This window comes from Thunnus albacares, chromosome 10, assembly GCF_914725855.1.
Source record: "Thunnus albacares chromosome 10, fThuAlb1.1, whole genome shotgun sequence".
In the NCBI taxonomy this organism is placed as follows: domain Eukaryota; kingdom Metazoa; phylum Chordata; class Actinopteri; order Scombriformes; family Scombridae; genus Thunnus; species Thunnus albacares.
The window spans coordinates 27,464,404-27,485,082 of record NC_058115.1 but is presented as its reverse complement, the minus strand read 5'-3'; the positions used below and the strand labels follow the sequence as shown (position 1 = coordinate 27,485,082).

The 20,679-nt window shown below is 38.1% G+C and overlaps 1 protein-coding gene across 2 annotated transcripts in view; it reads left to right on the top strand.

Moving 5' to 3' along the window:
- The first annotated feature begins 18,730 nt into the window (after positions 1 to 18,730).
- Positions 18,731 to 20,679, top strand: part of fstl5 (follistatin-like 5) — a 176,428-nt gene continuing 174,479 nt past the window's right edge. For both annotated transcript variants that reach the window (XM_044364657.1, XM_044364656.1), the window contains exon 1: positions 18,731 to 19,264. In XM_044364657.1, coding sequence (XP_044220592.1) covers positions 19,242 to 19,264 — 23 coding nt within the window. In that variant the 5' untranslated portion in view covers positions 18,731 to 19,241. The remainder of the gene's footprint in view (positions 19,265 to 20,679) is intronic.

Below are 20,679 nucleotides of genomic sequence, written 5' to 3'. Positions count from 1 at the left end.
TTGTTTCCAGTCACAGCAGGCAGAAGCAAAAAAAAACCTCTCATGAACCTATATACCACCTGCACACCACTAAATGGCAGACAGACAAAGTTAACGACCAGCTGGTGAACATATGGGCATTTAGCAGCTAAACAGCTTATTTTTCCATATAAGTTAGTGGAGACAAAAACAAAGCTAAAAGGAGAGTGAATATATGCCTTTCACAACTTCAAATGATTGCTAATGTTGCTCTGTGTCTGCTGGATGTGGAAACAGGCAACTGTTTGTTAAAACCATAGACTGTATATAAAGATGGATGTTAGCGAGGTGTGACGTCACCCATTGGTTAACATTGGAGCCAGTTTGAAGCCCAGAATTGCAGCACCAAGCCTACTATAAGTCTTCAAATCTTATCAATGGACCAATAATTTCCCAAATGACCACCAGCACACTTATTAGAGGGCCCGAATTTAGTGATTGACACCGCAATGACTGGTTGAAAAAAATGATTGACTTAGTATTTCTAGAGAGAAGTTGACACTTTTTTGGAGTCATTCGGAGCCAGGGATTTTTTGGAGCCAGCATCTAGTGGCCATCGGTGGCATTGCACTTTAAGATACTTCCGCACTGACGTCAGCCTTAAGCTGTGGTAGTTGTTGCTTCGTTAAATCATCCGCCATAGCAACTTTATATGTCGAAAACTAAGCCTAGCTCTCAGCTGTCCAAAAAACCCCAAACCCAACAAAACAAATAGTAAATACTGCTTTCATCATTTCTTTCCTTGAAGGATAACTCAGTAGCTTTGCCTGTGCTCATCTGTTTTGAATTGGTTAAATCATACGTTGAGGATCCTCAGTGAAATTGAAGTACTGCTGATTGGACAGAAAAGGAAAAATCACAGGACAATGACTGATATGACAAAGATATTGTAGTCAAAACAAAATCATTAGGTTATTTTAAAAACAGCTATTCATTAACAGTTTTTTGCAATACTTGTTACTGTGAAAAAGTAATGATACAACAGATGGGAAACACCAGTCATGAGGAGTTAATGATTAAAGATGTTGCATTTGCACTTTATTCCCTCTGTGTCAAATTATTATTAAATTATGGCTTCATTATTAATCTTTCCTGTAATTTTTCACCAACACCTGAAACTCAGCCAGAGCCGAATCCCCAAAGAGTGTCCATGTACATGTTTATTTTAATCACTCACCTCTTTAAAAAGCACATATCTGGTTGTTAATTACAGCGTACGAGACTACTGTCTATGTATAAACTGAAAATTGCCTCCTGCAGTTAATTAACTCAAGACATTTTTCTTCTGGTGTCACACTTTCTCAGCAAACATATTAGTGTATGTTTCATGTTTGTCAAAATAATTGTACTTTCCTCAGGTGGATTTACTGTTTGACCATTTAATCGTCATTTAATTAGATTTTTCTTTGTGAAGATGACCGAAGCAAGAAAATGAAGCATGACATGGCAGGGAGGAAACTGAGAAAAACATTTTATTTGTTTAGATATTTAAAGGTGCTGTAAATAAGAATAGCCTCGGCCCTTCTTTTCTTGTAGTACCACTTGGTACCTCAAGAGGCGATAGTGAGTCTCTGTAGTGTCCAGTCTAACATGAGAGCATGAAGAAATCTGCTGTTTACAGTGAATCTATGTTTTTGTGACGTCAAGATATCAAAATGCTGTGGAGAAATTAGAGCCAGCAGTAAATCACCAAAGAGCTGCACAGATCAGTTAATCAGGTCATGTTTGGGGCCACTGGGACTGTGAGTAATACTAACTTTGCACTTGCCAGCTCGGTTACAGAGAAACAAGGACTTGCAAAAAGCCATATATAACGGGGCAATCTGCATGACCCTCCTAAAGCGTTCCAGATGAACCTCATTTTTACATGAATCATTTCAAACACTTGTCTCTGGGTCTGACTGAAAGTAAAAACAGAAAGTAGCCACCTGGATTGACCTTTATGACTAACTGCATTGGGATCTACATCTGGGGCAACCTGTTGGCTAACCTATGCATTGTTTCATGTGAGTCCTTGTTTCCCCAAATCTCTATGAAGTTATCATGACCCATGGAGCCATTTGCATTTCAAGTTGAAATAAACTGATTTTCCATTAAGGTGGGTCCTGCTTCATCATCAAACATGTAAAAAATAATTTTAAGACCTTTAACAGTTATTTTGCTACATCACAACTTCTTAACTTCATACTAAAGTTTACAATGTACAGTGTAGTACAAACTCAAGAGGTTGTAATATGTAGGACAACAAACTAGCAAAGCACTGTAAATGGAAACATGTTCATGTTCATGTGCAGTGGCATCTGTCTTACACAGAACTACTCTCCAGATACTGAAAACGCAATCACTGTCATTTAATCTTTGAAGCTGTTTATAAACAAACTAACATGACTGTAGTCTTTGGGGTGAAGGAACATGTCACCCAGTGCAATGGTGCATCTCAATGATGTATTTTTGGACAACAAAGGAGGTCTACAGCACAGAGGAATAAGATATAGCAGGCTTTGGATACATACACAATAATGGTAAGTAGGATCAAGTCTTTGTTGGTGCTGCACATGAGATGTGATGACAATAAGAAAAGTATACAAAATCGCCAGCCATATCCTTTAAATTAAATCTGGGGTCAGGTGATATTCCGACACAGAAAAACTGCACACACTGCACATAGATCAAGGGGAATGGAGGGGCCCAGCAGCTAGTTTTGCTTCAGGGAACCCTATATAAAATTAATCCGGCCATGACCAGAGACAGCCAAAAACATCTGTAATCCACAAAGCAAGTTGGCATTTTTGAGAGAGTAAGACAGACACGATGAAGAGAAACGTCATTACCTCATAATGAATCAGCACTGGTGTAACTACAAATGACATAGTGTCAAACCTGTGTATAAAAGTCATCATTGCATAAAGAAACATCATCACCGAGGATAGAAACATTGCTTGAAGTACAATAACAGCAGGTAGAAATGTCATCTGACGTATAAACATCTTCATAACAGGTTTAAATGTCATCAGTACATCTAGAAACAACATTAACATGGCCTCTGCTTGCTCACTGGCCCACAATAAGCAAATCCAAACTGGATCAGCCTTGTCATCACTTCTGCTGCTTTTTGCCACGGAGTCATTTGCTGTGAAAGATGACTCCCCTCTGCAGCAAAAGCAAAAGTAAGTCCAGGCTGTAGAGCAAGAGCTGCCGTGTTCACTTGCTTTGCATAATGAGATCTGATCACAATATGGACAGAATGCAGGCATGCATATAAATCATAGATGTAAGGGTGAGGGCGTGATTGGATTGTTCATTAGTCACATAGCATATCCAGATATATTGCACTGTGTGATAAAATTACGTCTTAAGGTCATGGAGATAATCTAATGCCAAATATATTGATATTCACAAATTAATTAAAAAAAGTCACATTTTAAAAAGAGTCTAAGAGACATCCACGATGCCTTAAATGCACTATGACCCAAAAATGCTACAGTTGGTTACAATTGAAGATAATCTGGTGTCTGCACTTGCTGTGAAGAGTGTAATTAAAGCTTGTCAAATGTACTGTAGAGCAGAAACCATTTCAAACATGCCTCCTTCTTATCTCTGTTGGTGATTTTTGGCACCAGACAGAAATGTCTCTGTTTGTATGTGTCTGTTTACTTGGATGAGCTTGTGTTGTTGCATGCGTTGTTCCCCTCTTAACACAGTGATAATGCTTTGTGCTGTGGGGGGGTAAATCTTGCTGCAATTTAACATTAGTACAATTATGAAAGCACTACGGTCAAAGTATATTTTATATGTACTTTAGTATATTTTATGTGAGATTTCTTCCTGTTTTGTTGGTTTCTTCTCTAGTCTATCGCGACGAAGACTTTCATCCCTTTCCTTTCCTGTCAGAGCTTGGTGCTGATCCAAATCTGCTTCTTCACTTCCCTGAACCTCCATTTACCTCCTCCCCCTTCTTCTCTTGCTCCCTTTACACATGACATTACTATGCATCCAGTATCTAGATTGCATCTTGCTACAGTATGATTTTGCTGGATGACATTTACGCTTAAAAAGTACCTTCAGTGTGAAATAAATCTTCCTTTCTCCATGAAATTTAACAGCTCGCTTCGATTCACCATTCACAGTCATCCTGACAATCATCCTTTTTTGACAAGTTTGCAACAATCTGGACAGCCTGTCACCTGTTTGTTTTGAATTATTTAGGATCCACATTTATGTTCACATTTTTTGGTTTTACAGGTTGGTTTTATAGACTTGCTGCATTTACACTTTGATATTAACTAATGTTGTAATATTTTACGACCTCTCTCTAACATTGTTTGTATGGTGTCTAGGGTGCATTTACCTCTGGATTTTATGAGTAATGTGTATGCTTTATATTACAGCCTACTGTATGTGCCAGCCAAACACAATCCACTCACTAGGGACACATGATTATGCCAAGTGTTGAAGGGATCTATGAGACTGATTTAACCTATATCTATTTGTCCTGAAATTGTCGGGAGCTATGTCTATTACTTTAAGCTACTGAGATGCCTAACCTAGGAGTGAGCGCTCACTTCACTGTTACTGTACCACTTATTTGCTGTTTGTTGCATTCAAGAAAGAATCTGAAGGCTGTTGCATGATAATGATCCGTTCATTATTTCCCACAGGACATCAAGGTGAGTAAAGTCCATTACCAAGTAGTTTCCAGTGATAAACAAACACACAACTTACAGCATGATCATCAAAGTTTAGCGCCACAGCAGTCAAAAACTCTTTGCCCTTCCAGTGTCAAACACCTGACCACAACAGTGAAGTTGACACATATATACCTGAGTCATAGCGACAGGCACAGCAACACCCCACGTATGCACAGTGAATAACCATTAACCCTCTGATTACTTCAGCAGCATATTTAGCTTCTACACTCTGTTATGTGCCATTTGTGGCTGTATACATATAGTATATTTAAATTTGTCATTACTTTCCCTCCATTTATTGACAATTTTTGTCCAGTTACAATCCAAGTCTCACCACTTCCATAAATGGTTTTAAAGATCAAAGCGCAATAAAATCATGCACAGAAAGATAGTGATTTGCTCAATGGGCAAGTCTTGAGATGTACTCAACAAACAAATGCTGGTTCTTTTGAAAAAAATGAAAACTCCACATACTCCTGATAGTTTCTACAATGGTGTTTGCTATTTTGCTCATGCAAAATCAAATCAGTGCTTCAAAACAATAGCTAGCTCCTTAAAACAACATTAACGGCAGAAAGTGAGTTGAACTCATAAAAACTTGACAAAGAAAGTTAATAAAAAAGGATGGAGAAAAAAAAAGCAGAGTAAGAAGGACAATGCAAATAATGGATGTACCGACACAGCGAAGAGAGCGAAGGCGGGGGAAAATACCTGTAGGCGGCGACTCGGTAATATTGGCAATGTTACACAGACTAAGACAAGAGCACACAGAAGCAGCATCCATATTGAAAGAGCACACCACTTGCTGATCGCCGAACTGATAAGAACACTTCTCCCCCGTGAGCAATCATTGTCCATTTCCTAGACTATCGGGTGAAAGATTGAGTAATATAGCAAGCATGGAAACAAAAGAATACATATGAGGGATGGACCATCTACTTCAAGACTGACTGACTGAGATACAAAAAAAGAGGAAACAAGGACAGGAAGTCATAAAAAACTAAAGGAGAAGAACGTGGAGGCACAGTCCCCATATCATGCACAGTTGAAAGTGTTTCTGGAATCAGGGACTAAGAAGTTTGCTGCACTAATGGAGGCTGCACTCATGCTGAAGGACATGGGGATTTACGTTGAGGAAGATGAGATGGAGAGACTACAGAGGGTGATGATGCAAGGCAGCTAGACCACGGTGACAGGACAGAGAGAGAGGAGGAGGCAGCCACGCATCACAGAGGACTTACAAGCCCTCATTGAGTGAATTCACTAACATGATCGTTATGGTAAGGACCAGAGAAAGGACTTGAATAAATAAACACATAAATAAGCAGAGGTCTTGAAACATATTTAGGCAATCAGAGTATCTGCCTAATATAATGCATAATGAGTATAAACAGAGGTGGTTGAAGGTACTATACTACCTGTGTAAATGAACAGAAATATTGGTTATATTGAGCGAAATCGCTGCTCAGTTGGAGTAAGTAGCAACTTTACATGGCAGATAGGAAGTTGCAGGTGCACATAGTGCTATTTCCCCAGAGAGTATTCACCTCATCTCTCTGGTCATGGGACTTTTGGGAGTCATAATCCCTTGTTATTAGTTCCAAATGAGATGTTTATTGTTTGCCATTTTTACTGTGTGACATTTTGCACAGTTGCTTTGGTTATATGAGGTGCAGAGCTGATGGTTCCCAACTTAAACAAATATGAATAGGTTATATCTTGTGTCTTATCTCCTCCCATCGAGAGGAAGAAGATACTGAATCAACTGAAGAAACTACAATTTTCAGTTGCTTTAATATGAGAAACACATTTGGTTGAGGGTGAATATAAAAAACTAAAAAGAGTGGGTAAACCAAGTATTTCATGCCTCATATGGCAAGAAAGGGGGCGTAGCCATATTAATTAATAAATCTCTACCATGCTCTGCAAAGACAGTGATAAAAGATAATATGGGAAGATATGTTATGGTTGTTGGCTCCATGGGAGATATGACTATCTCTGTACTAAATATCTATGGCCCAAATGAGGAGAAAGAGACATTCTTTAAAAACATTGCGAACGTAATTACCAGTAATGGGAAGGGGATGATATTAATGGACTCAAAGTCCATTAATACCACAAAGTCTTGAACTGTGGCATAGACACCATAACTTTAAGTGATAACTTTAACTGTAGCTATGGTTAAAGAATCTTTTTTTAAATACTGGAGACTTAATATGTTAATCCTATCAGATGAGAGGGTGGTAAAGGAACTAAAACAAAATTTAAATGAATACTTTCAAATAAATGACAATGGCGAGGTATCACCATCGATTTTATGGGAGGGGGAAAAAGCAATTATAAGAGGGAAAATCATAGAAATAACATCCAGGTTGAGGAAAGCTTGTGTAGAACAGCAAAGAGTGTTAGAGAGTAAAATCAGAGAAATGGAGTTAGGCCATAAAAGAACATCAGACAACTACACACTCCTTGAACTTAAACAAATCAGGCATAACTAAATTAACTTTCAACATATAAAGCAGGTGAAGCTCTACATTTTATAAGTCAAATATATTATGAGATCGGCAAGTCATTTACAGCATTCCAACTTTGAAAGGCCCAAAAAAATAGGATCACTTCAAAAATAAGACATCCTAACTCCAGAGGAATTATGGTAAAGCCAACAGAGATAGCGGAAGCTTTTGCAGAATATTATAAAAATCTACACAATGATTCAGAGTCTAATTTCATAGAGAATAAAACACAGGTATTCCTTAAAAGATTTACCATGAGTATCGGCAGAAGAAGTATCTGAAATGATACAGCCAATTTCATTACAGGAAATATCTGATACTCTAAAAACAATAAATCCCCTGGTACGGTTGGGTTCCCGGGAGAGATTTATAAATGTTTTGCAGAAGAGATCACACCAGTATTATCTAAAGTCTTTAACTTTGATCTATCATCAGGTGAACCTCCAAAAACTTGGTCAGACGCCATCATCTCGGTGTTATATAAAGAGGGCAAAGACCCAACGTCATGTGAGGGATATAGACCTGTTAGCTTGCTCTGTAATGACTTAAAAATATCAACAAAGATATTGGCACAGAGAATGCAGAGACTGTATAACCAAATTAATCAAACCAGATCTAAAAGGTTTTATTCCTGGCAGACAAGGTGCTAACATGCGCTAAAAAGACAATCCCCAACCTACCATGTTGCTCAGTTTAGATGCACAAAAGGCATTTGATTGGTAAAATGGAGGTTCCTATACCACATATTGGCGGTTTTGGGTTTCACTCAACTTTGATAGACTGGGTGAAAATGGTGTATAAAAACCTAAAATTGCGTATCAGAGTTAATGGTTGTTACACAGATTTTCTTTACCTTAAAAGAGGAGTCAGACAGGGAGATTGTCTGAGTCTGACCCATCTATACCAGCCCTGTTGAACAACTTGAGTGAGTGAATATGGAGAAATATCTGGATGTTTGACCGATGAAGCTAAATCAGTAGCTATGATACTCTCAGGCGAATGTACAGTAGAACTAGAGGGAAAGGTTTGACTAATGAAGGGTTTAGATACCTGGGTATTATTATTACTCCCATCACATCACAGCTATTTCAAGCAAACTATGGGAAATTGATAACTGAGATAAAGAAGGATTTTGCCAGATGGGAGATTTTACCTCTATATCTGATGGGGAGAATAGAAACAGTAAGAATGATTATAATACCAAGATTGTTGTTTTTGTTCCATTCATTGTCTGTTGTGATTTCTAGTTCTACTTTTAAAATATTAGAAACAATCATATCAAAATTCCAATGGCAAAATAAATGAGCTAGAATTAAATATAAGACACTTCTTTACCTGAAAGAGAAGGGAGGGTTGAATTTACCTAATTCAAAAATTACTATTGGGCAGCACAACATAGAGCTATAATTATGTGCATAACTAAAGCGACAGATGTGGTGTGGGTGGGAATGAAACAAAACTCATGTCAAAAGATACCTTTGGGATCACTTCCATTCTTGACTTTGCAGAAGAAACTCGGGACTGGTAATAACTGGTTCAGGGGAACAATGAAAATATGGTTAGTAGTATGAAAAAAAATGAGAACTGTCAAACTCCATTTGTAGGGCCACCAAAATAGCAATATCTATTATGGGCGCAAGATATAACAAATGGACAAACAAGAGGTTAATATATATTGCACAAGTGTTCAGTGGACAAACCATGAAGTCATTTGAACAATTTATACTGGACTTTAATCTGCCAGCCAATGATTTTTATAAATTCCTACAACTAAGACATCACCTTCAGAAACATAAGGGATGGGAGAATATTTGTAAAACACCATCCAAACTAGAGGAACTGTTTATGTCATTTACAGAGGGAGAGACAAAATAGGGGTTATACTAATGACTCTAACAATAACAATGTAGATGTCAAAGATCGATGGGAGTTGGAAAAAAATATTATAATAACAGATGAAAAATGGGAGGAAACATTTAAAGCAGGTCATAAACTATCAAACAGCCCAACATGGAGGTAATGTGATTGGAAGGTGAAAATGCGATATTTCAACACTCCATCTATCACTTCAAAATAGAGAAGTACATCTGAACTATGTTGGAGGGATTGTGGATTGGTGGAGGATTTCACACATATATTTTGGGATTGCCCAAAGCTCCTGGATTTCTGAAAGAATGTTCAAAAGGAGATTAAACAGGTTTGGGGTATCAACTTTACTTTAGATCCAGCACTTTTCATACTGTGTATACTTCCTGATAATATGGCAAATAGAGATTTGACTTCTTTATTGAGAATTCTGCTTTTAATAGCAAAACAACAACAACAACAACAACAACAAAACAGCTTACTGGTTGAAAAAAAAAAAGTCTTTATCAAGGAGAAAAATCACAGTGAGGTCCTCCAAGTTATATATTCTCTGTATTATGTGGGCTGAATAAAAAAAAAATCATATTAAAAAACCCCAAAAAAACCCAAGTACTTCAAAAGGCTACAACACTCAGTTGCACTAAAAGTGGTGATCCACTTTTTGCTCTTCATCCTTCAGGGAAAATGTTTGGCTACAGTAGTATGTGCTGACATGTTGAGAAATCATTTTCAAATGTTTTTGCAAACATAACGATGTCCAAAGTCATAAAATATGCAAAAATAATCATCTTAATTACAAAGCGGCATGTGTCTGTCTGCTTCTTTCCCTTTATAGTACTCTTGTCTCAAGTAGAATATTTAGTATTCAGTCTGTTGTACACAGAGACCCTTTTGCATGAATTTTGGACCAATGCCTTTGGCAAGATGTAATAATTTGAGTGAAACAAACTACTGGCCACAAATAAAAGTTGAAGTGGCTTGAACCAGCATGGTGGCATGTTCTAATTGGAGGGCTATTTGGGTTTCTAGCCTCCGATATTAGAGCAACGTTTGGACTCTGACCTCGAACTAGAGACTTTAAGCTTTCACTTAAAGTGCCATGACTGTTGCATTATGAATGTACTGGTGGAGTGTTCCATTAGGAATGGCTCAGCAAAGACTTTCACTTCTTTTCAAAGTATCACCCTGTGCATAAATGACTAGAGCAAAACAGTCATGAGTGGGCCTGGCTGAAAGCATTCAGGAAGACTAAAACACATCAGCTGCCCACAGCACAAAACAGAGAGCTGAATGCGTTTTTAGAGAACCATCTGAAGACTCCAGAAAATAAAAGTCTACAGATGATTGGAAAGCACTTTGAAGCTTGTTTTTGAAAAGTGCTATATAAATAAAGTTGTTATTATTATTATTATAAGCTTTCACTTACTTTCAGTGAGCTTGTCTTATTGTTATACTGTATGCTGTATGTCCATGTGTACCAATGTTACTGTCCAAGTTTTTTGTTTGTTCGTTTGTTTTTTGTCACAAAGATTTGACCCTGGAGAGCCTTTTGACCACTAGTAGTGTTATGGAGCAATGTTTTTCTTTGTGGGTCCCCAATTTGTGTGTCGAGAATGCACATGAGGGCATGAGCACCAGCAAGCAGGTGGCATGATTCACATCCTGCCAGTTTAAAGCAGTTATGCTTGTCGACAATTGGTGGCAGTGACATGCCAACAAATATAGCAATGCACCAAAAAAGACTGTTATCAAATAAACATGGATGTAAACAATGTAGGACTTAAAATCTTTTTAAAACTGGCTTTGTAAATGTTTTATGGGGAGGGAAATGTATTCATGCTTGTTGCATCTAATATATTTGTCATATATGTCATCAGTTTATCTATAATTCTGTCATCTTGTTTATCCATCCTGTAATTTTGCTACATTGACCTATTCTTTATACATTCTATATCTACTGTATCTGTCCATCCTGGAGGAGGAATCCCTCCTCTGTTTCTCTTCCTTTTCCCTGTTAAAGAGGATTTTGGGGGAGGTTTTCCTTATTTCAATTGAGGGTCTAAGGATAGAGGATGTTGCATACTGTACAGATTGTAAAGGCCCTTGAAGCAAATATAAATAAACACTGACTTGATTGGACTTGAATACACAAAATGCATTTTGGTGAGAAACACTGAATGTTAACCGTAAATATATATTTTTTGCTTACAAAAAAAAATCACAAGGCACCTTCATAGGCTGCAACTAATGATTATATTCATTGGAAAATCACTTCTTAATAATTTTTCTGTTCAATTGTTTGGAGGGTGTTCCAAATGAAAAGTGAACAAAAACAGAAATGCAAAGTGCTGCGATGGTGTGGGTGTGTTGATGAAATGTGATTCTGGAAGTCCATTTAGAGTAAATGCATCTATGAGATTGAAGGCTCATCAGATACAAAACACAGCACAGCAGTTTATTCAACAATAAGGGAGAATTTTACAAAGCTTATACAGCATCAGGGAGGTGTGGAATTTCATTGTTCCTTTTACAAAGTATTCTACCAGGAGTGTGCACTTGCATTGCATTGTGGCAAAAGTTAAGTCTTTTTTTCATGAAAACCTTGCTTTTTAAGTGTCGAGCGCATCAAAACAGCACAGACAGGACACACACTGTGACAAAGCAGCAGTCTCTTATAAATTAATGATAATGCTGCATTTATTTGATGAAAAGGTGACATCCTCCAGTATCTTTGTTTGTCTGCCAAATGGTATAAAACCCAAAACCCATAATTTAGAACCCGACAATATTTAGCACTTTTTGTTTCCGCACTAATTCAGTCAGTATTTCCCTTCAACATCTTCACATACTGTGCTGTCTAGAGGTCTTAACCCCATCATAGAGAAATCTACTCTCATATGTCTGTTTGTTGTGTCCTACCTCCTTTTTCAGCTCTTAGAGAGTGCATGCTGGGGTGATTCTTCAGCACAACTGCTGCATTAATTCACAGAGGTCAAATGGAAAGCCTCTGCTTGGGAGGATGGATCCAAACTAATGTCACTCTGTTCGAGCAGAGGCCCAGTGAGTGGAGAGTGGGAGCCATATGCTTAGTCCTAATGCAGCAGTTGCAGTGAATGTACACCGAGTTGACATCGCAATCTGGAGCCGTGCACGACAATGTGCAGTTTAATGGATAAAGGAATGTGAAACTGGTCACATATCACATCTGTGTGAGAGCGCTCCTGCCGATGCTCCCCATAGAACATGTCACAATCTATTACAGTCTCCACCACACACCAACACACACAGTAACACACACACTGATTTATTCACTGTGCCATTCTTTTGTGTAGATGCACACACACAAAAAAGCAAGCTCTCTCTCTCTCTCTCTCTCTCTCTCTCTCTCTCACACACACACACACACACACACTGAAGTGCACTTTCTACCACTCTACTGTATGCATACAGACTTTTTTAGAGCCTGGTGCACACACCACACACCCACAAACTACTGTATTTTCCACCATAACAGCCTTGGCACACACATACCACAAGGAAACTAAGACACACATACACACACACACACACACACACACACATATACTATTTCATACGTGGAGAGACTCAGTCATGCACACACACGCACAAAACGAACCTCTAGTTTGAATAATAAAATACTAAAACATGCTATATTTCACCCATGAAGACAATTCCTTCCCCATCTTCCTTATTTAACATGCAGGGCATTAATTGTCTGTATGATAAATTACAGCCATCCCAGCAACACCCATGTGACATATACACACGGGTTGTTTATAAGCACAGATGTGGCAACATAATCTCCGGATTCTCAGGGAGAATGTCAAGAGAGAGCTCTTTCTTATTTGCCTTAATGAATCATGCTATAACTTCATTTTGCAGGAGCAACAACACATTTGGCATATGTGCTGAATGAGCATCAGCATGTACATCATGTTTGATTATGGTGATGTGAGCCTGGCAGCATATTTGAGTTTATGTGGAATGACGCTTGTATCTAGTTTTCAGGGTTTACATGAAAAAGTGTTTATGAGGTAGTCAAAGAAGTTCTTGTTTTCATTTAATTTTGGCTACATCTTTTTTCAGAGATTAGTTTACAATCAAACACTGTGGATAGCTCAGAGATTAATATTTCTTATTAACTAAAAAGGGTGAATAACCACAACACAACAATATGTAGTTAAAAGGGAGACTGTCCTCCTAAGAAAAATGACACAATAGGTCTCAATGTCAGTCACTCAAAAATGACCTATCATTACGTTTGAATGATGGATGCCATCTAGCGACCGTAGTAATTATCACCGGGAGCAGTGGTGCAGACAATTTTCCTTCGGAGAGGGAAATTTCCATTCGGAGGTGGAGGGGTGGATGGATAGTATAACAACAGTGGACTTTGCCACTGGAGACCACTGTTTGTTTCCTGTTTCTAATCGCAAGTGTAACATTTCCCACTATGAGTCATGATAGATTTTTAAAAATTGTAACTATGATTGTCCCCTAACCTTAACCCCGTGGTTATTATTGTAGCAATGATGATGTAGGTTGCTTAACTTTAATCTTCTCTAACCTAAACAAAGAGATAATTTTCACTCAAATCATGATGTTTCCCTAAACCTAACCAATTGGTTTTTGTGCCTAAACCTAACCAGATCTGAACAATGGAAACCATGGAAAGCACAGACAAACTATGTTGTCCTGCAGATTACTGCCGATAGGGGCGTCAGATCAGAAAACTCTCCTTTGTGTCGTTCTGGAGTGCACGGTCAAACAACGTATTTGGTTGCTTAATTTGTGATAGGTAGTACTGGGTGTTGAGGATGAATGGACAGAGAAGGTCAATGGGTTAAGCTGGTCAGGTTCAGAGAAGTCCCGGAAGAAAGAGACATAGTGAGGGGAATCTGTCTCAGGTTGTGTTACCCAAGGAAACCGTCCTCATCAGAAAAACAACAGCATCAGTTTCTTGTTTAAATGCCCAAAACGAACTACTACCTTGTGGCAAATAGTGACTTTTCTCATCCACAAACAGGAACAGAAAGACTGTGACATTATGATAGCCATACAAAAAAAAAATCTCAGGAAGAATGTAGATGGGCATACAATGTGACTGATTTTAACAATGGAGACTGCAGTTTGTATCCTGTCTACTGACAGTCAGGGTTGATTTTGTTCAACTGTGACAATATCTCTCTAACCTTACAGTCCGCCTCCACTCATAAATATGTTTTGCTTATTGTTACTTCACTGTTTAGAATGATGTATGTGCAGAGTTTTCACATTGAGAGAAAGTTTCAGTTTCTCTGAGTTTTTGAGCGGAGGTGGACATTAACAATGTTCAACATCATTTGTACAAGCATGATTACAACTGTATATGACAATGTCACTTGTATCGGTTAACACTGTATACACACACATCAACTACAGCATAGACCTTACCATAAACCTCTGTGAAAAGTGCCCTGGGATGACTTTTGTTGTGATTTGGTACTATATAAATAAAACTGATTTGAACTGAATTGAATTGATGTCAGCAAGAGCTTAAAAGCAGGAAGTGGTTCAGTGCCTCCCCCCCTTTTGTCTCGTGGAAATCATGTCTCAACTAAAACATGCAGATGTAAATTTAACAAAACAATGCAAAACACAAACAAAACCTAGGATAGTATGTGAAAGCAATGTGACTGGCTTAACAAACAAATGAGAAATATGGAAAGAAATATAAAGTGTAATCGGGCCAAAATGGTGTGGTCTCACCAACTTTTTCACAGCCCCTAAAAACTATTTAACTATACTACTACTCTTCTCTTCCAATCTTAAGATGTTATATAGTTGATACTTAAATAGTCAAAACTTTTTTTTTACCCTGTGTTGAACTGTGTTGCTATTGAACATACTATATGTTTGTATGGTAAGTCTTTCATATATTTTAACTTATATCGGTTGTCGTTTGAACGTGAGTGCTGAAGTTGCTTGAGCTTCATAGTAATCTCAGTATGATGTATGTTGAAATAGTTTTGGTGCTTGAATGTTAATTTTAGTAGCCATGTACCCGTGAGTTCCTCCAGCACTACTCCAGTAACTGGTTGCCTCACCTGAAGTGGCTACTGGCCTTTAACTTGAAACTTTTTCATAGGGAGGGATTTCAGTTCTTCATTTATTGAAGGCAACATTTACAGTTTTACATCTATTTTGAAGACCAAATAAATTAAATTGCTCAAAACCTCAAACTAGGTTTTAATATTTTTTAAAAATGATATAAAATCACTGGAATATGCTAGAAAAAAATTAAATAGCCTACATCATTGAAACATTTTCAACATGTTAGAATTGGAACCGTGTTTCGAGCTTAAGCGTGTGGGAGTAGTTAAGCACTGAAGAAATGAGGTCTGAATATAGAATAATAAAGATCGGAAGAACAAAGTGTGATTGCTGCAGCTACAACAATCACACAATAAAGAGCGAAAAGAACAAAGTGCATGGTGGGATACATTGTTAACAGAATTATAATACACCCAGAGCAGAGTCTGATGTCTTGAAGTGTAAATGGAGAAAAGGGAAATTGATACCAATAGAAACTAGGCAAAACAAAAAGCTAAACAGAAATAAATACATGAATAAGTAATGATGAGAGCATAAATAACTGCATTTGCACATAGGACGATACATAACTTATGATGCACTGTAAATGAAGCACATTCGTACATCATAAATACCGGTAGTATCAACCCGATGAAGGCAGTTTTAATAGGACTAGTCATAGTCAAAAATCACCATGCACTCAGTTACTGTATGTTCAGGTACTCTAGCATAGCAAGTATAGAGACTGATGGAGAAGGAAAGACATTGTTATGTGTTCTCTTTGCTCCTTATACTTTATTTTTCTTTATTTCTGTTTTTTTTGTGTCTATATACTTCTGTACTGTTTGTCCTACAAACTTCATTTAAATGTCAAAACATATCTTCTTAAGGATATGTATGCTATTACTTTTTTATTGCAACGTGTTTCAGTGATTTTATATATTTTTTAAGTATTAAAATTTATAATGGAAAGTCTATGGGAGGGATGTTTTAAAGTTGATATCTCAAAAACTAAAAGTGCTAAAGTATTCATACTTTATGGACAGCTGCCCCCACTCTGCATCTACAGCTGCCCCATGTGGAAATGCTTAACATATTAAAACATGGCACTTATTGTGCCACTATATGGTCAGTTATCATGTGTTTTATGTTTTGGCTAATAACTCATGAACCATGACGCATGGCAAAACAATATTTGCACCTGGAAATTTTTGAAATTTTTTTTGCTTCTTTTGGCACATATTTCATCTAATCTTCACCAAACTTGATACGTACCATATTTAGATGACCCCAAACAAAACTTATGAGTTTGTTTTTTAGTAAAAAGGCTGTATTAAGACCAAATCAGGTGTTATGGTGAAAACGCCAGTCCTCCCATTCATTTCAATGGGGGTGGTGCGTTTAGGCTGCAGGGGTTTTGGCCACAGCAGAGCCACACTGACCTGCAGCAAGAAACTTGATCCAGAGTCTTCTGGAGTGATGCACCCTGACGTCATACTGTGGTGGCCAATCACAGCTGGTGATCAGACCGATCAGAGCTGTAAAACCCTGCCATGAGGGAAGACAAAGGCATTACTAGGAGGGGAGGACATTTCTCTTCGTTTGATAACGTTAAAAGTAAAGTTAGACTTTGCTGTTGGGTTCCCAACTCATTTTAAAAAAGACGAGAGAAAAAGAGAGAGAGAGAGAGAGAGAGAAAGAGAACGAGAAAGAAAGTGAGAGCTGAGAACACCAGCGAGCAAGAGAGAGAGAGCAGCTGTGCTTGAGTGAGCTAGAGAGTGAATGAAGTGATGGAGCGGTGGTAGTGAAAGCCGGTGACTCAGAACAATAAACTGTTATTTTCTGATTATTTCACAGTGGTTACATTCTAGAGCACAAATAAACACGCCCACACCCCCACACTCCTCCGCCCAACCCTTCAGATTTGAAGCATATGCACGACATATTGAAGCATGTCACCAATAGCCCCACCTTATGGCAATTAGTAAAACACCACCATACTATTTATTAACTATCTTTATTTTAATATTCCATGGTAACCAAATTCAGCTGAACTTGCTGAACAAGTCTGTAGCATTTGATACAATTTCACCTGTAGGTGGTGCTAAAAGATTTAAAAAATGTTGTTAGAGCAGTAGCTTGCAGAGGCAGCAGTAACAGCAGCAGCAGCAGTAACAGCAGCAGCAGAAGCAGCTAACAGCTTCCAGCTCTCACATGCATTTTCTTCAGGAAATGAGTTATATCATGATTTACTCATATATTTCTTTTAGTCAACTGTCCCTTATCAATGCTACTTGGATGATTGTAAATAGCTTGAGTTGTGTTTTAGATGGAAATAATTTTGTAGCAGATTTTATTTGTAGAGCCTGGGAAAAGAGACAAAGTTCTTTGATTGCAATCTCATGTTTTATGTAAGAAGTTATGTCCTTTTATGAAAAATAGAGCTTCATCACTGAAACATATTTTGGTGTCTTTTAAGTTTGTGTGGACTAGGCACCACTGCAACAACTACTACTACTACTACTCAGTTAGTTAGTTAGTTAGTTAGTTAGTTTTTTAGTTACATGCCTTGTCAACATTTTGAAGAGGTCAAAACTCCAGCAATATTTGTAGCATAAAGAACAACCTTATTGTGAGACTAACACATACAGTATTTGTCAAAAACTATAACTTCCTGTGGGCACCCAAAAATGGAGGCTGGTATAAGAACAGATAATGAAATGTGAATATATTAAAACACAGTTGTAATAATATAAAACGTGTCTTCATAGGAGAAATAATAATTGTTGAAAAATACTGAATATTAATAAACACTTTAACAACTACATTATAGTGTGTTGAAACCATTTATTAATTGCTTGTATACGGCTTGCTAAATAGGGGGACTCGAAGTAAAGCATTACCACAAGACATTGCTATGTGTCACAAGTCAAACATATATCAATACATATACAAAATAAAAAATAAAAGGAAAAAAGAGAAAGTTTTGACATTGTACTACTTAATACTTTCACATAACATATATTTATGTGCAATGGCATGACATGCATGGCTAAAAGAAAAGAAACCCTACAAATAAAGATCTTCCAGGCTTTCTAAAATTAACTGGCTAACTTAAATGTTTTGTACCTCACTTTTTTTGCCTCCTCAGTGTTATAAGTAAATTTGTATTTTTATCTTAAAAATGATAATAATAATGATTACTCTTCTTATTAGAGGCTCATAGTGTGTCCACTGAGATCTTTGAGGGGCATGAATATATACTGTAAATAAAATACTCCTCTGACTTTTAGCTGCCATTCTCTTCTCATGATGATCACCTGGAGGTCATACGGTAACAGTATAGTGTTTTGATGTAGTGCTGAATAAACCGTTGGATACAGCTCATTTTTAATCACCACTTCATCACTGAAGGTGCGCTGGTGCATGGGTGCGAGTATATATGTGAGTGTGTGAGTATAAAGAACCCCAACTCTCTCTCCCTCTTTCCTTTTCCTCCCATCTTAGTCAAGGACAGTTTCGCTTGGCACGGATGGTTTGAGCTGCCTCACATTCTGTCTGTTTGTCCTCGGTTCTTTTTTTGTGTGCTTATACTGCCTACTACGGGGTATTTTGGATTGGTTCATCCCTCGCTCTGCTCCCTCCCTCCCGCGTGATTGTATGTAAATCCGGTCGGGACTGAGCCAGTAGGTGAGGTTGGGGCTGGTGGCTCCTGCCTCAGTGGCGCACACGAGACCCGAGAGCGGCCGAGGTGAGATCGCTGCGCCGACGGAGCTGTCCACTCTGCCGTGGTGCTGAACTCCACATCCCCCTCCTCTTTTTCTTCCTTCTTTGTCGGCTCCACTGTACATTGGTGATATTTTGGGAAAGGATTTACAACCTCCCCTCTGGCTGCTTATAGGTGCAAACTTCCCCCGCGAGGACATCTCTCTCTCTCTGAACATCGGAAATTACTCTACACCAGCAGTGGATTTGACCGGAGCTCGAGATTATCATTAATAGTTTGTTGAAAAGTGTGGCTCTCTTTCGTTCAACACTAACCTCGTGTGGATTACCCTTCTGGATGGTTTACGTCTGGCCACACAGGTAAAAAAAAAAAATCGTGTGATTTTCATGTGTGTTTGTGTGTTTTGTTTGCTGTTGTGGACTAATTGTTAAAGCCTATTCGACCAGAGCGCCATCCATGAAAAGTCCCCCTCTCTGTCTGACTCGCTATCAGACAGCGAGCTTAACCCTCATCATCAGTGAGGCGCCACAACTCTTTTCTAATAATCCACCAGGTCACTCTCCTTGACTCAGAAAATATCTTCCAATCTACTGCCTTAAGCTTTTACCATTTCAATCTACTTGTCGCCAGGTCCCGAGGCTCAAATAAGCTGATATCGGGGAGATCTGAAGTTGAGATTTGTTGCTGTTCTACTGTCAAGGCGCTCACACTGAGGCACAAACACTTTTTATTGTAACACAATCAATGTTTTTGAAACGATTGGAGGCACGCCACGTTGCCCAGAGCTTTTAATTTATCAGTGTAGTACTTAGTGTGTTATTTTTTTCCTTGGCACGCTAATCCTTGAGTGACACCGTTAGCAGCAGAGGGATTATACTTTTGTTTTTCATCCTCAGCTTTGCGCCTGACTCATTTGGCAGTATATTACAGGCTCTTGCGCCGGGGATGGCCATTAATTGTGTTGTTTGATGGTTTGCGAATGAAATTTCGGGTCATTTTTTATCCCCTGGACGGTGCAGCAGATGGAGTTGGAGCTAACCTAAAACCAGATTAAGTTCTGCTATCGATACGACTCAGAGTTACAGCCTGAAGCCCTTTGAAGAGCTTTCTGTAATGGGAATTATAGAAGCCTAAGCGTTAGTGCTAGAAAAATATTACCTATACAGGACAATGAATACAACTAAATATAGTTTTCACAGTTACTATGGTGGTATCATAAAAAAACAATCCATTAGAATTTTTTAAAGCCCAAGAATGAAAGACACATATGTTGCTACTATATCTGTATTCTAGGGATATTGCATATTACTGTGTAAATGTAATATATGTTTTTACCTTTTTGTGATGAAGGTGTCATTAAGCCTGAATCCTGATTAGTCTGGTTACAACTTCATTAATTTACATTAAGTGCTGAAAGGCAGAAAGGGACAAAAAAAGGTGTGTGTGTGCATTGAACTATACTTTGATTCCTGTGTATTGACATTCTTTGTGCTTCACGAGGCACAGAGAAACTACTGATCCCAACACATTCCTCTACTAATTGCAACAGTAATTGAAATTCTTGTGGAGAAAGTGTGAATGCTAAAGAAACCATTCAGTTTGAACGTTTTGCCATCTGTAGGCCTTTTACAATCCAACTTCAATCCCTTTATTCCCACAATGTATTCATTTTATCTGTGAAAGCTCTTTGAAACCACAAGATAGAATCTATTTCCAGTGGCGCATTAGATGAACGAGTGGATCTGTTTTTCAAGGCTGCACTTACTAATTGATT